The 15,361-nt window shown below is 43.8% G+C and overlaps 1 protein-coding gene across 3 annotated transcripts; it reads left to right on the top strand.

Moving 5' to 3' along the window:
• Window positions 1–5,479: 5,479 nt before the first annotated feature.
• Window positions 5,480–14,787, top strand: LOC121493469 (peptidyl-prolyl cis-trans isomerase A-like). Of its 3 annotated transcripts, none has more exons than XR_005988479.1 (4): window positions 5,480–5,740; window positions 11,716–12,073; window positions 13,058–13,644; window positions 13,866–14,787. XR_005988479.1 is itself a non-coding variant. In XM_041759365.1 (3 exons), exons 2-3 carry the CDS (start codon window positions 11,749–11,751, stop codon window positions 13,270–13,272), a joined length of 540 nt encoding a protein of 179 aa, XP_041615299.1. In that variant the 5' UTR covers window positions 5,480–5,740; window positions 11,716–11,748; the 3' UTR covers window positions 13,273–14,787. The 3 variants fall into 3 exon arrangements, 1 of the variants encoding a protein (XP_041615299.1); XR_005988480.1 differs by having other exon boundaries at window positions 13,058–13,668; XM_041759365.1 differs by having other exon boundaries at window positions 13,058–14,787.
• Window positions 14,788–15,361: the final 574 nt, after the last annotated feature.

The following is a 15,361-nucleotide window of genomic DNA, read 5'->3' as shown; positions in this document are numbered from 1 at the left end:
AGAAAATGTATTTGAAGATATAATAGCTGAAAGCTTCCCAAATCTGAAGAAGGAAACAGAAGTCCAGATTTAAGAGGTACAGAGAGCCCCCAACAAAATCAACCCAAGGAGGTCCACACCAGACATACAGCAATTAAAAACGGCAAAAAGTAGTGGGGAAAAAGAATTTTAAAAGCAGCAAGAGAAAATAGTCACAAACAAGGGAAACCCCATAACACTATAAGCTGATTTTAGCAAAAATTGTGTGGGCCAGAAGGGAGTGACATGATATATATACAGTGCTGAAAAAAACATCTGCAACCACGAATATTCTAACCAACAAGGCTATCATTCAGAATAAAAAGAGAGAAATAGTTTCCCAAACAAAAGTTAAGGGAATTGATCACAGCTAAGCCAACTTTACAAGGAATGTTAAAGGGGAGGCTTTGAGTGAAAAAGGAGTAAGAAAAGTAAGAAGCAAAAAGCAGTGAGTCTACAAAAACTAGTCAAGGGATTCATGAAATAAAAAGATGTAAAGTATGTCACCATACACCTAAAATGGTTTGGAGAGAGTAAAAATTAAGTGCTTTTAGAATGGATGCAAACTTCAGGGGACCATCAACTTAATATAGACTGCTTTATGCATAAGATGTTATACGTAAACCTGATGGTAACCACAAATCAAAAACTGGCAACACATATGCAAAAAATAAAGAGAAATGAATCCAAGTAATCCACTAAAGAAATCAGCAAACTGTGAAAGAGAGGTATGTTCTCTCTGTACCTACTTTGTTGAGGGTTTTTATCATGAGTGTATGTTGCACTCTATCAAACACATTGCATCTACTGAAATTATTATTATTATTATTATTAAAGATTTTATTTATTTATTCATGAGAGACACAGAGAGAAAGAGAGAGGCAGAGAGACAGGCAGAGGGAGAAGCGGGCTCCATGCAGGGAGCCGGACTTGGAACTTGATCCCTGGTCTTCAGGACCACGCCCTAGGCTGAAGGCGGCGCTAAACCGCTGAGCACCCGGGCTGCCCTATTATTATTTTTTAAAGATTATTTATTTATTTATTCATGAGAGACACACACAGAGAGAGATAGGCAGAGGCACAGGCAGAGGAAGAAGCAGGCTCTATGTAAAGAGCCTGACATGGGACTCGACCCCAGGTCTCCCGGATCATGCCCTGGACTGAAGGCAGCGCTAAACTGCTGAGCCACCCAGGCTGCCCTCTACTGAAATTATTACATGGGTTTCATCCTTTTTTTTATTGCTGTGATGTATGGTATTGATTGATATGTGAATATTAAACCACCACTGCATCCCAGGAATAATATCCTACTTGATATGGTGAATGATTTTTTAATGTACTGTTGGATTCTGCTTGCTAATATTTTGTTAAGGATTTTTGCATATATTCATCAGAAACAATGAATTGCCTGTACTCTTTCTTTTTCTTTACTTTCTTTTTTTTTTTTTTTAAGATTTTATTTATTTATTCATGAGAGACACAGAGAGAGAGAGAGGCAGAGACACAAGCAGAGGGAGAAGCAGGCTCCACACAGGGAGCCGGACGTGGGACCCAATCCCGGGTCTCCAGGATCAGGCCCTGGGCTGAAGGCGGTGCTAAACGGCTGAGCCACCTGGGCTGCCCCTTTTGGTAGTGTCTTTATCTGGTTTTGGTAGTAGGGTAATACTGGCCTCATAAAATGAACTTTTCTTCCTCTCTTTTTGGAACAGTTTGAGAAGAACAGGTATTAACTCTTTAAATGCTGGATAGAATTTGCCTGTGAAGCCATCTGCCCTGGGCTTTTACTCAAACCCAGACTTTTTTCCAAAGTCCTTGCTCTTCACCTATATCATATACATAGACAAGAATATGCTGTGGATAGCAAGATATAAATGTCGTGAGACAGAAGACTATTCAAGCTTCACCCTTCGCATTCATATCTTCATCCAAGTCCATTATACTTAAATGAAAAGGCCCCATTTCAGATTTGTAAGGATCTTCTGGGGCTTCTTTTACCTATCAGTAAAATTTTCCTACAATGGTGGAGTTTTTTTTTTTTTAAATCAAAAGAAGTTAGAAATGGAAATGATAGAGAATAGTTTTCCCTCTCTGTCTAGACAAACGCATTTCTCTTAACAGCTCTCTTGAATCTTGGTGAAGATAGAGACTCTAGAGCGAGTAAAACTGGTACTCTTCCCAACACCTGCTCTCACTGTATGAGGACTAGGGATAATCAGAGAAGTAGATCTTAATATGCATCACATGCTTCACTAGACTGGCATTGTTCCAGACAAATAAATTACTTGACTACAGAAGGGGCAGTTATGTTGGAATTTCAACTAAACAATAACAATGATAGTGGCAAAAAATAACAATATTAATAACTATGGATTTGTGGGCTTCCTAAATTGTTCAGAAATGTGAGGTCCACAACTCTGATGTGTCTGCTGTCCAATGCTTGATTTGTGGTATAGATTAAAAACTTTTCCCTGGGCAGCTCAGTTGGTTAAACATCTGCCTTTGGCTCAGGTCATGATCCCAAGACCATGGGACGGAGCCCAACATCAGGCTCTCTGCTCAGTGGGGAACCTGTTTCTCCCTCTCCCCCTGCTTACCACTCCCCCAATTTGTGATCTGTCTCTGTGTGAAATAAGTAAATAAAATCTTTAAGAAAAATTTTCCCGGGGGATCCCTGGGTGGCTCAGTGGTTTAGTGCCTGCCTTCGGCCCAGGGCATGATCCTGGAGACCCGGGATCGAATTCCATGTCAGGCTCCCAGCATGGAGCCTGCTTCTCCCTCTACCTGTGTCTCTGCTTCTCTCTCTCTGTGTCTCTCATGAATAAATAAATATTTTTTTTAATAAATATATTTTTATTGGTGTTCAATTTGTTAACATACAGAATAACACCCCAGTGCTCATCCCATCAAGTGCCCCTCAGTGCCTGTCACCCAGTCACCCCCACCCCCTGCCGACCTCCCCTTCCACCACCCCTAGTTTGTTTCCCAGAGTTAGGAGTCTTTCATGTTCTGTCTCCCTTTCTGATATTTCCCACTTATTTTTTCTCCTTTCCCCTTTATTCCCTTTCACTATTATTTATATTCCCCAAATGAATGAGAACATATAATGTTTGTCCTTCTCCCATTGACTCATTTCACTCAGCGTAATACCCTCCAGTTCCATCCATGTTGAAGCAAATGGTGGGTATTTGTAATTTCTAATGGCTGAGTAATATTCCATTGTATACATAAACCACATCTTCTTTATCCATTCATCTTTCGATGGACACCGAGGCTCCTTCCACAGTTTGTCTATTGTGGACGTTGCTGCTATAAATTAATAAATCTTAAAAAAAAAAAAAACTTTTCCCTGAAAAATCATGTGAAATTTACATACAGTGAAATTCACAGAACCCAATATTTTACTGTCCATTTGGTCAGGGACTAATTGCCATATTAAAATTACCCTCTGTCAGCTATTTTTTTCTAATGTATATTAGTTTCTTATTTAATCAGACACATTTTATTTCCATTGAATATGGAATTCTAATTCCTTATTATTTAATCTTAACTCAAATCTTACCCTCTCTTTTAATAAATTAGGACATGTTAGTCTTGTAAAATATTATTTCTAATTATCAGTTAGTACATTCCTGTCTCTTCTTTCATCTGACAGGTGAGACATACAATCACTCAATCTTCATGCAAAGATATATGATGATGTAATACAGATTTTACAGAATATTGTGTATGTTATTTCTATTACATAATTCATTTTAGTGTTTCCATCCATCAAAATATAGCATTCATATGAAATGTTTCTTTTTTTTAATTTTTTATTTATTTATGATAGTCACAGAGAGAGAGAGAGAGAGGCAGAGACACAGGCGGAGGGAGAAGCAGGCTCCATGCACCGGGAGCCTGATGTGGGATTCGATCCCGGGTCTCCAGGATCGCGCCCTGGGCCAAAGGCAGGCGCCAAACCGCTGTGCCACCCAGGGATCCCCATATGAAATGTTTCTAAAAATCTTTTGCCTCTTATGTACAGACATATATAAATGAATAACTGTCTTACAACATGTAATAGGTTGACTTATTTATTTGTATGTGGGGATTTATACAGTGATTTGTCTCCAAAGAGCAATTGAAATAATTTTTAAAAATGGAAAACATAAAATTTTAATGTGAAGACTACAGGGAAGGCTTTAACTAAGGAGAAGGCTGACATATTTTCCTGATAATGACAACACAGACATTGTTAAATTTCTTTGCGAGGACAATGAGAAAAAAGATAGGAGGGTGCTTTTATAAAGTCATTGTTATTATGACTCAAGTCAATGAGCTGTTAAGTACAAGCTTCATTATGACCTATGTCCATCATCTTGATACTTAATAATGCACCAGATGCACTTTTCCTGCTTTGTCAATTGCCTGATCTATCAGTTGACTGAGGGTTCCCTGCCAAATGTGACTCTTCCATCTCCAGAGGAGATAGTTGGTTTACCCACATCTAGACTTCATCATTTTCTTCTCAAAATATTTTGTTCCCTGAGACAGGTTCCATCGGAAATTAGGTCGGAAATTTGTTTACTCACCACATCTTAGGTCAGAAGAAACAAAGGAAACGGTATCTCATCTTGATAAATGTTTGAGATAGGTCAGATGACATACTAATTTTAAAAGTGTGTTAATCCCACTTAAATATAGATGACGAATTAATTTAAACGTGGGCTAACCGGCCTGCTTTGCATTGCATCCGGGTAGTGCCTTTGCTCTCAAGTTAACCTGATTGTGCAGAGGTGCCCTTGTTTCCTGACTTCATCCCCAAACCATCACGGTTATTTCAGTTTACCTTCTCCTTTTCCCAGAACATCTTGTTTGCAGTCATGCAAAGGGAGTGTTTGGTGCAAAGACGCCTAATTCATAATTAGCATCGTCGTTATCATGGACATACTACGTAGGGGAATGCCTCTGTGGAAGTCACCCACCAGGACCCACAAATCTGTGGCCCACACCCGCGGGCTGGCTGGGCTCGGAGGAGGGTGGGTCGCCGCTCCTTCCAGACCCAAGCCCAGGGCGCTGGACGGTGGTGGTTCACCCAAGTTGGAGGCAAAGTGCCCAGGGTAACAGCACTTCCTATTTTTGGTGGAAACTGCCCCTCGCTCCGGCTTTCAGGACCTGGGGGTGGGCGCACTCATCGCGACCTTCCCTCTCTTAAGTGGGGCACTCCGCGAGGCCCCCCCGCCCCCCCTCACCTCTGCGCGCCCCCCTGCAGCCCTTGCAGCGCCCAGCGCACCCCAGCGGCGGCCACTGAGCTTCCGGGGAGCTCGCCAGTTGCCTCCGTCGCCGCCTGGGAATCTGGGGCCCCGAGCGTCTGCGAGCCCCGGTCTCGCGCGGACCCGGGGAGGAGGCGCGGCCGCTGCGCCTGCCCCACCTGGGAGCCGGGAGGTCCGGGAGAGGCGGGGCGCGGCCGGTGGCGAGCCTGGGCGGAGCAGCGCCGCCCACAGCCCGGGGCCTGGAGCGCAGCGGAGGGGGAGCGGCTCGGGCAGAGCTCTCCTCGGGGAGGGACCCCAGCGGGGTGCACTGCAGCACCAGGCAGCTGCCAGGCGCCGCGTGCGTCCCGGAGCCGGCCAGCCCCGGCGGGGGCGCGGGGGCGGGGGGAGCTGCAGCGGGATCCGGCCTCCGCGGAAGCGGCTGGTGATCACCGGGACTTCCCCTTCTCTTACTTTGTTAGGAAAGCCACCAGGTAAGGAGGGGACCCCGGAGGACGCGCCGAGCGCCGAGTGACCTGGGGGCTCAGCTCGCCCCTTCCTGAACCTCCGCCCTTCCTTCACCCTTAAACCGCTCTGTTGCCAGGCCCTTAGCTTTCGGAGGCCTTTGGTCCCGCTGGGGCCTAGAGACCTCGACTCCGTGGCCGGCACAGTCGAGGCGCCCAAGCGTGGGGCCCCATCCAACTTGCTCACAAAGTTCAGATACGACCACGTACCTGCCGGACCCCCTCCCTCGCCCCGCCCCCACCCCGCTGCCCTGGCGATCCCCAAGGGCAAGATTGTTCACAGACACCCGCGCCACCCCAGAGGCCTTCCCCGGGCCCTCTCTAGCCTCCGGGGCCCCCTAAATCTTAGCGCCCCCCAAACCGTGTTGGAGCCCTTCCCTGCAGCTCCTCCGGGAGCACCATTTCCAGCTGGGTCGCGGCGGCCCCGCTCCGCCCCGGCCCCCCTCGCCGGCCCTCGGGGGCGGGGAAGCCGGCGGGGGAGAGCGCGGGAGCCCCGAGGCAGCGGCAGGCGGGCGCCCCCCCGGAGCCAGCGCGGTCGCCTGTCGCCCCCTCGCAGTGCCCCCAGCTCCGCGCTTCCTCCCACTCTCTCCGGCTGCGCCCAGGGCTCCGCGGCGCGCACGGAGGCGCTGGGGAGGGCGGCGGCGGCCAGCGCGGGGCTGGCGGGGCCCGGCTGAGCCCGGAGCCGGCTCCTCCGGGTCGAGTCCAGCGCCAGGGCGGCGGCGGCGGGCGGGGAGGAGGCGCCGGGGAGCGCCGCGCGCGCGTGGGAAACGCTCGCCGCTGCGCCGGGAGGGGCTGGGGCTGGGGCTGGGGCTGGGGCGGCGGCGGGCGGCGGCGGGCGGCGGGGTCGGGAGCCGGGAGCCCGCGAACAGGCTTCAGGGGCCGCCTCACCTGGGCTCGTCGGCGCCCCCGGCGCCCCCCCCCCAGCTCAGGGCCTGCGGAGGCCGCGGGGGCTGCGCCTCCAACCTCCTGTGTCCGCTGTGTTGCCCTGTGGAGACCACACAAGTAGTTCGCCGAGCATCCCCCCCACTTCCCTTGGGGGCGTCGGGGCCACGCCAGCGGGCGGGGGGGGCGTCCCTGGAAGCGGCCTGACAGGCTTCTCCGCCTTTATTCTCTTCGGGTGTAGTAGGACTTTGGGATCTTAGAAGCGGCTCTTGTTTTTTTGTTTGTTTGTTTTTTCACAAAAGGCTGTTTGTCCTAAAGAGTCGGTGTGGACGTCATCACTGTCGGGGTTTGGGGACGGAGCCGACCGCTTAGGGCAAATCTGATCTCCAGGGTTTAGTCACTCCGCCCTCCCGCAACGTCTCCTTGCCCGCCTTGGCAGTCTTCCTGGGAAAGTCCTGAACCTGGAGCCACCAGAGGGTCAGCCCCGAAGGGAGTAACGTGTGCTGGAGGGGCGCTGCTGGGGGGGGGGGCGCACTCAGGCACCGCGACCCCGAATTCTCGCCCGCTGCGGCCGCGGGTCCGGGGCTCCCCTGCCGCTCCCAGGCCGTCTGTCCCCAGTCCCCTTTCCCCCTGGCCCACTTCCGCGTCTGTCACACTGAATGGGGAGTGGGCAGGAGAACTGGGCTGATTTTTTTTTTTTCAGTGTGTCAGGGTGTTCTTTGGAGGTGTTCTGTAGGCAGGTTACTAATATTTGAAATATCCTTCCCCCCCCCCCTAAACACAGGCACTTAGGGTAGCTTGGTGGTCCTTGTTAAATAGTCGTACATAAGAACGCTTCTCTCGGGGCCTGCCAAAACTTGGCTAGTAACTTTTTATTGGGAAACAAATGGAAAGAGTTAAATTTGCTTTGTTTTCCGCATTACTTTTTCTCTCAAGTAGCATAGAATTAAAATCCTAATTTCTCAGAGTTGCTGCTCAGTGTAAAATTGAGGTCATCCGAAACCCTATATAAAGACTTATTTTTTTTTAGCTAAGGTTATTAAATTTTAGTTGTTGACAATAGACTGACCACCTTTTTTAAAACGTACGTGTGTATATATATTCTTATATATCTATCTCTAAGAGTTCATGTTGAGTAAAAGTCAGAAAATGAAAGTGTAAAATATTTAAAGAGTAGTACAGGCCATTAATTTTAAGAGTTATAAAGCGCTGGAAGCTGTCAGTTTAAAGAATATAATCTAAGAGCTTGTGTGTAGTCAGGGGTTCTGGTTTGGGCTTATATTTGGTGGCATTAACTAGAGATTTAAGAGAGATTAGACAGTGGTTGATTATAAAAATTCCAAATTTCTAAACCCAGTGTGATTCATATGGTTGTGGTAAAAACTTATTGCAGACATTTTGACTTTAGAGCTAGGATTTTTTTTTTAACTAGAAGCTCGCATTACTTTGCTTTTTTCCCTTTTGTTACACGCTGTAAGTGTAAAATGAGTCTGTGATTCAGGACCCCATGAAACAGATGGTTCTGTAGAAACATTTAACATGTTTTAAAATTTAAAATAAATTTGGATTCACTTAGATTGGGCATCTGTGCCTGTAAACAGGCATGTTGATGGAATATTTCTACCTTATTTGATTTAATTGTTGTCATTTGACATTCATGCATGCTTTTTTATCCTATCCCCAGACTGAATGATCTGTACTCAGAAGTAATCCTTGAACAGGATGAAGGTTTCTGGCATTCCTAAATTCTTATTTAAATACCTGCCAAGGGGATCCCTGGGTGGCTCAGCGGTTCAGTACCTGCCTTTGGCCCAGGGCATGATCCTGGAGACCTAGGATGGAGTCCCAAGTCAGGTTCCCTGCATGGAGCCTGCTTCTCCCTCTGCCTGTGTCTCTGCCCCCCCCCCTATATATATAATGAATAACTAAATAAAATCTTTAAAAAAAATTTTTTTTTAAATAAATGCCTCTGAAAATTGGTTGACCTTGAAAGGATTTTCTGCTGCTATATTACATTGTTTGTTACAACTTATCTTCAAACACAGAGCTAAGCATACATAAAACACAGAGCTAAGCTACATAAGCATATAACTAACTACAGGGACTCAGATAATCAATAATGTGTCATGAGAAATCCCTTCCCCAATAACTGCTGGTTAAAAATTGTTGACTGAATGAGCAAATATACTAGATCTGCTTTCCTGTATAATTTAACACTGAGTTCAATCCTCCAAGAAAATAATTAGAAACAAAACAGTTGTGAGACAACTATAGTAATAAAAAGCATATAACAGAATTTTTAAGTCCTGGCTCTATTTAAGATATATAGTAGGCCCTGTAGGTTATATGAGGATAAATTAAGCATAGTTAGTTACTAGGCTTACATCCAAGAGGTGATAAATATTCATAGTTAAACTGCAGTGTTAATTTTATGCAACAGACATACCAGCGTTTAGATAATCAAAGACTGCTGTCCCTTTTGTTGTAGTTCATTTAGGAGCCTTATTTATTGATCCAGTTAATAATCCAGTTATTGATCCAGTCACTTCACTCAAAAATTATTTGTTGTAGACACACTATGAGACAGGCATTTTCTGAGCACGGGAACAAGGCAGACCCGCAGCGCTGATGAAATTTACATGTGGTTGGAGGAGACAGACAATAAGACAACAGATCAACTAATAAGAATTTAGGTTCTGTGAAGTGAGACCATCATGTGTCAAAGGCCACTTAAGGTGGCACGATCAAGGAAGACTTGTCTGAGTAGAGATGCAGAAGCTGTGATCAGCCAGATATAGGTGAGGGGAGAACATTCCAGACTGAGGACAGTTATTGCTTGGCGTGCTTGAGGAGCACCAGGGAGGCCAGCCTGGGCAAGTGGAACAATGGTAGGGGATTGAAAGAGTTTGAGTTTTATTCTTCAGTCACTGAGACACCAAGTAGGATAATTATGATGTTAAGATATACTTTGTTTAAAGATTCCTCGGGCTGCTATGGGGGTAATGGATTGAAAGGGGGCACGTATAATACAGAGAGACCAGTGAGGAGGCTGTAGCCATAGTGGACTTACTTAGACCAGAATGTAACGTAAGAGATAGAAATGACCAGATTGGGTTACAAGCTGTGGGGAGTCACATAGATGGGGCTTGGCTTGGATGTGAGATTTGAAGGGAACAAATTTAGAATTATTCCTAGATGTTGATTTGAGTAACTAGGGAGGTAATGGTGCTTTTATTAATATAAGGAAAACTGGCAGGGAGTGAGATTGTAGTAAGATAATGAGTATCATTAGGAATTCTGTTTTTTGCCATTTTAAGTTGTCTGTTTAGATATCCACGTGGGCTTGTCAAGTAGGTGTTTTGATTTAAAAAAAAGTTTATTACCATTTTCCAATAAGATAAGAATCATTTGACTAAATTTTAGGTGGGTAGCTGAAATAATTCAAATGCCTATTCTTATATTGATTTAGCAATTTAAGGTACATGCACGTATCTATAAATCACATAAAATATATTAATTTAAATATAGTGCTTTTTTTATATCTACCTTTTACAAAACCATTTTATTCAGAAACTTCCTATACATCTTTTTTTTTTTTTTAAATAATTTATGAGAGAATGAGAAGCAGAGACACAGGCAGAGGGAGAAGCAGACTCCTTGCTGGGACGCCCAATGTGGAACTTGATCCTGGGTCTCCAGGATCACGCCCTGGGCGGAAGGCGGTGCTAAACCGCTGAGCCACCGGGGCTGCCCTCCTGTACATTTTTGACAGCTTCACATTCATTTTTGACATCAGTGTCTTTGGCACCACTACTGCAACTTGGGGGGGTTATGGAAGTGTTTCTTCTTAAAGGGGTCTTTGAAAGGCTTTTATATCTGTATTCAGCACTTGAAATTCTGTGGTCATCCTGATAATATCTGTGTTATTATTTTTTTTACCCATTCCATTCTAGACTGGTACTATTTCAGAATAATAGATATTTACCAAATAATACTTTGTTCTTCAAAATAAAATAATCAAGGGAATATCTCAAAAATGGAAAACTTAGTAGAGATTCGGAAATAAGGCAGCCTCTTCTTTTTTCACTCTGTATTCTTTTTTCACTTAATAAATTATTGAGATTTATTAAGTGAAATAACTATTTTTCAATGTCTGTCTTGTATTCCATTGTATAAATGTGTCATTATGTATTTAACCAGCCTTCCAGTTGTGGTATAGGTAGCTTATTATCTTTGCTATAAAAAATAGTGCTACAGGAAATATGCTTGTACTTCTTTTGCCACATGTGTAAAACTTCTGGAACAAAGGATAAATGCATTTAAAAAATGGTTAGGTGTTGCCTGTTTACCCTCCATCAAGGTGGTCACAATTTTTACTACAGACAAAAAGATTGAAGAATGCCTGTATACAAACACTCTCCAAAATAGTGCATAGTCCAACTTTTTTTGTCCTGGCCTTTTAGTGAAAATAATCAATATGTCCTTATAGAGTGGATTGCATTGCTTTTATTATGGGCATATTCTTTTAAACATTGTTAGTGTTAGTAATTTTTTGTCTTTTGAAGGTAAATTTGAGTTTTGGGAGAAGTCAAATCTTATGCATAAGAGTTACTAAGTTAGCTGTTACTCTAGGGTTTTTTGTGTTTAAAAACACAAAATTGGGATGCAAGCTTTTTTTTTTTTTTTTTTTTTTTTTTTGGTTAAGTGTTAGTTTTGAGAGAAGGGCTTAATGAAGAAGAAGAAGATCTAACTTTTGGAGAAAACTAATATCCTTTTTTTATCTTATGAATTTTCCTAGAAGTTAGTTTCAAAAGAAGAGCTCTAAAAATGTTTAAAGTAATGGCACTATCCATTGATATGAAACATTTTTTGAAACGGAATCCTTTGAATTGAACAGTCATTTTGATGTGTATAATCTGATGTTTGTTTAAAAAAAATCACGTACCGTGAAGCCTTCTACTCAGATGGATCTCTTTCACATAATTTGAATAATTTAAATTTGCTTGAACTAAATTTTTAGAATTAGCTATTGCTTACTTTTTAATTTTCTTCCTTTATACCAGGAGTATACCCGGAGCAGGCCTCGCCGTCCAGACATGGTCAACCCCACCGTGTTCTTTGACATCCCCGTGGCCGGGGAGCCTTTGGGCTGCATCTCCTTCGAGCTGTTTGCAGACCAAGTTCCAAAGACAGGAGAGAACTTTCGTGCTCTGAGTACTGGAGAGAAGGGATTCGGTTACAAAGGTTCCTGCTTTCACAGGATTATCCCAGGATTTATGTGCCAGGGTGGGGACTTCAAGCGCCACGATGGCACTGGCGGCAAGTCCATCTACGGGGAGAAGTTTGATGACGAGAACTTCACCCTGAAGCACGCGGGGCCTGGCATCTTGTCCATGGCCAACGCTGGACCCAACACCAACGGTTCCCAGTTTTTCTTTTTCTTTTTTTTTCTTTTTATTTATTTATGATAGTCACAGAGAGAGAGAGAGGCAGAGACATAGGCAGAGGGAGAAGCAGGCTCCATGCACCGGGAGCCCGACGTGGGATTCGATCCCGGGTCTCCAGGATCGCGCCCTGAGCCAAAGGCAGGCGCCAAACCGCTGCACCACCCAGGGATCCCTCTAACTCCTGTTTTATCTGAACTTCCAGACCCTTCCTTTAGCTCAGGAGAGCGCCCCTCCACCCCCACCTGCTACAAATAGCCCGGAGTCTCCGCACTCTCACCACAGTTCTGCGGGCTCCGTGGTTCCTTCCCCAGGTCTAGCTGGTTTGCAGAGTTCAGTTTATGATGATGAAATAAAACCTAAACCACACACACACACACAAAAAGAAGAGATCATTTGTACCATTATTGAACAAGCATTATTAGGATACTATTTACAGAATCTATAATCTTTCTATATACCAGATCAAATTGTTTATATTTTCCCTCTTCTAAATCTAATCTGTATATTAGCAATATAGATAAGATTATCTAACATTTAGCATATTAGCTAACCAAATTTCATGAATATTTCTTTTAAATTTTCAAATATTTAACTTCAAGTTGTGTGTTTTAAACAGGGAGTTAATTTTTATATTTATGGTTTTTAAGACTGTGGTCAAATTTAGTGTCTTTTATGAAAACTGCTTTTCAAAGAAGCAGACTTGATGCTTTATGCATTGTAAATCAGATATCTGAAAATCTATTTATAGGCATCAGACTTTATTATAATGCTAACTGAAGCAATTGTTTATAGTTTTCCAAAATATAATTGTCTGAAATAAACCATCTTGTTTTTAATTTCCATGAAAAATTGAATTATTGTCTAAGCAGTTTGCTGTGAGACAATTGTTAGCAGCTTTCAGAGAGAGATAGCATCTTTCTTTCTTAAATATTTAGTATGTCTGCATTCTGTTCTGCAGAGAAACGGTCAATGCCTGGTTCGCTGCGAGAGTCCACACCATCCCTGTGTGTAAAGAAGGCATCAGAGGCCACGCAGAATCTTGCTCTTGCCCCTCGCAGCAGAGTCCCTGTGCAGACAGCAGTGCGCCTGGAACACCAAGCAGGAAAATGTCTGCCTCTGCATTTGACAGGCCTCTTAGAGCCATTGTCGTCAAAGATTCTGAGGCTACTGTGAGCTTCCTCGCTGACTCAGAAAAGAAGGAACAGATGCCTCTAACGCCCCCAAGGTTTGATAATGATGAAGGGGACCAGTGCTCGAGACTCTTGGAATTAGTGAAAGATATTTCTAGTCATTTGGATGTCACAGCCTTATGTCACAAAATGCCTTGCATATTCATGGACTTATCTCCGCTGATCGCTATCACTGTTTCTTGTCTGTGAGGACAGCTCCAGTGACAAGTTTCTTATCAGCCGCCTGTTTGATGTTGCAGAAGGTTCAACACTGGAAGAAGCTTCAAATAACCGTATCCTCTTAGAATGGAACAAAGGCATTGTGGGACATGTGGCAGCACTTGGTGAGCCCTTGAACATCAAAGATGCTTATGAGGTAAATAGGGGATCACTGAGACAGGTGAGTGGGGTGAGGAGAGAAATGGGGTGGAACGTTGGACACTTGATGTCAATCGTGGGCAGTGTTTCAAACTGAGATGTAATAGAATCACTGAAATGTAGTAATTTGCATACTTAGAACTGGAATGTATGGAAAGAACTTTTCCATCTTTTATTTATTCATTAAGAAATTTTATTTTATTTTACTTATTTATTTAGGAGAGAGAGAGAGAACAGGAGAAAGGAGAAGGAAGGAGCAAGAATCTCAAGCTGATTCTGTGCTGAGCACGGAGCCCCACTCAGGGCTTGATCCCATGACCTCGACATCATGACCTGAGCCCAAACCAAGAGTCTGACCCTTAACTGACTGAGCAACCCAGGACGCTGCAACTTTCCCATCTTGTAAATGCCAGAGTTTCTTTTTTTTTTTTTAATTTTTATTTATTTATGATAGGAACACAGTGAGAGAGAGAGGCAGAGACACAGGCAGAGGGAGAAGCAGGCTCCATGCACCGGGAGCCCGACGTGGGACTCCATCCCGGATCTCCAGGATCGCGCCCTGGGCCAAAGGCAGGCGCCAAACCGCTGCACCACCCAGGGATCCCAATGCCAGAGTTTCTTTACTGGTGGTTGAGTCAAGGATATGGGCGATAGAGAAATCTTGTCCTTTTTTATTTTTTTTAAAGATTTTATTCATTTATTCATGAGAGACACAGAGAGAGGCAGAGACAAAGGCAGAGGGAGAGGCAGGCTCCTCATGGGAAGCCCGATGCGGGACTCAATCCTGAAACTCTGGAGTCACTCCCTGAGCCCAGGTAGATGCCCAACCGCTGAGCCATCCCGGTGTCCCTGTCTTGTTTTTCTCCTTATGATAATTTAACATAGTTAATCTCATAGTTGTATTCTCTTCTTTTTTTTACCCCCCGAATATACATATCCTTATCTATGTTATATCCACATGAAATTCTGGGGATATTACTGAGATTCTAAAGCACTCGATCCAAAACTGTCAAAAAACCAAACTGGTAGTCTTTTTACATTCATTTGAAGTCCCATTGACACCAATATCTGATTTTCTTTCCTTTCATCCTTTCTTTGATTTATGTATTAGACAAATAAATATGTCTTTAAAAAATGGTAATTGTTGCTGTAAAATATTTTAGCAGGGATATTTGACATCCTTCCACTTTTGCTGCAATTGTATATGGGTCTTTAATTATGGACTTAAAGATTATACTATCTGATTCTTCAAATTTCCCACTTAAAATGATCTTTTTTATTAATAGAATTATGGTTTTTAAACAGAGCATCTGAATTGAATGACTCTTTGTTTATCAGGTATTTTCTAATAGAACAGTTGGCCTAGCTACGTTCTCTATGGTACGGTCTCAGTGCTCTGTGGTGATCCTGGCTTGCAACTCCTCTGTGTGATTTGAGGGGTTATTGCTGTCTTATTCACCGCTGTATTCCTGATGCTTAATACAAGGCCTGGCACATAGTCAAGTCCTAATAAATATTGATTGAATGAAAATTATAGAGTAGATAAGATAGATAAGAAGCATAGAAAGCAGATCATAATAGATGCCAAGAAAAATGTGGTAGGTTCAAGGATGTAGGAGATGACATTACTTGGGGAGCAGAGAAATGTTTCTTTGAGGAAGGAATGCTTGATATGGACCCTGGAAAATAGATAGGATTTGAATAGATTGTGTGCA

This window comes from Vulpes lagopus, chromosome 6, assembly GCF_018345385.1.
Source record: "Vulpes lagopus strain Blue_001 chromosome 6, ASM1834538v1, whole genome shotgun sequence".
Lineage (NCBI taxonomy): Eukaryota > Metazoa > Chordata > Mammalia > Carnivora > Canidae > Vulpes > Vulpes lagopus.
This window is presented reverse-complemented; position numbering and strand designations above follow the sequence as displayed.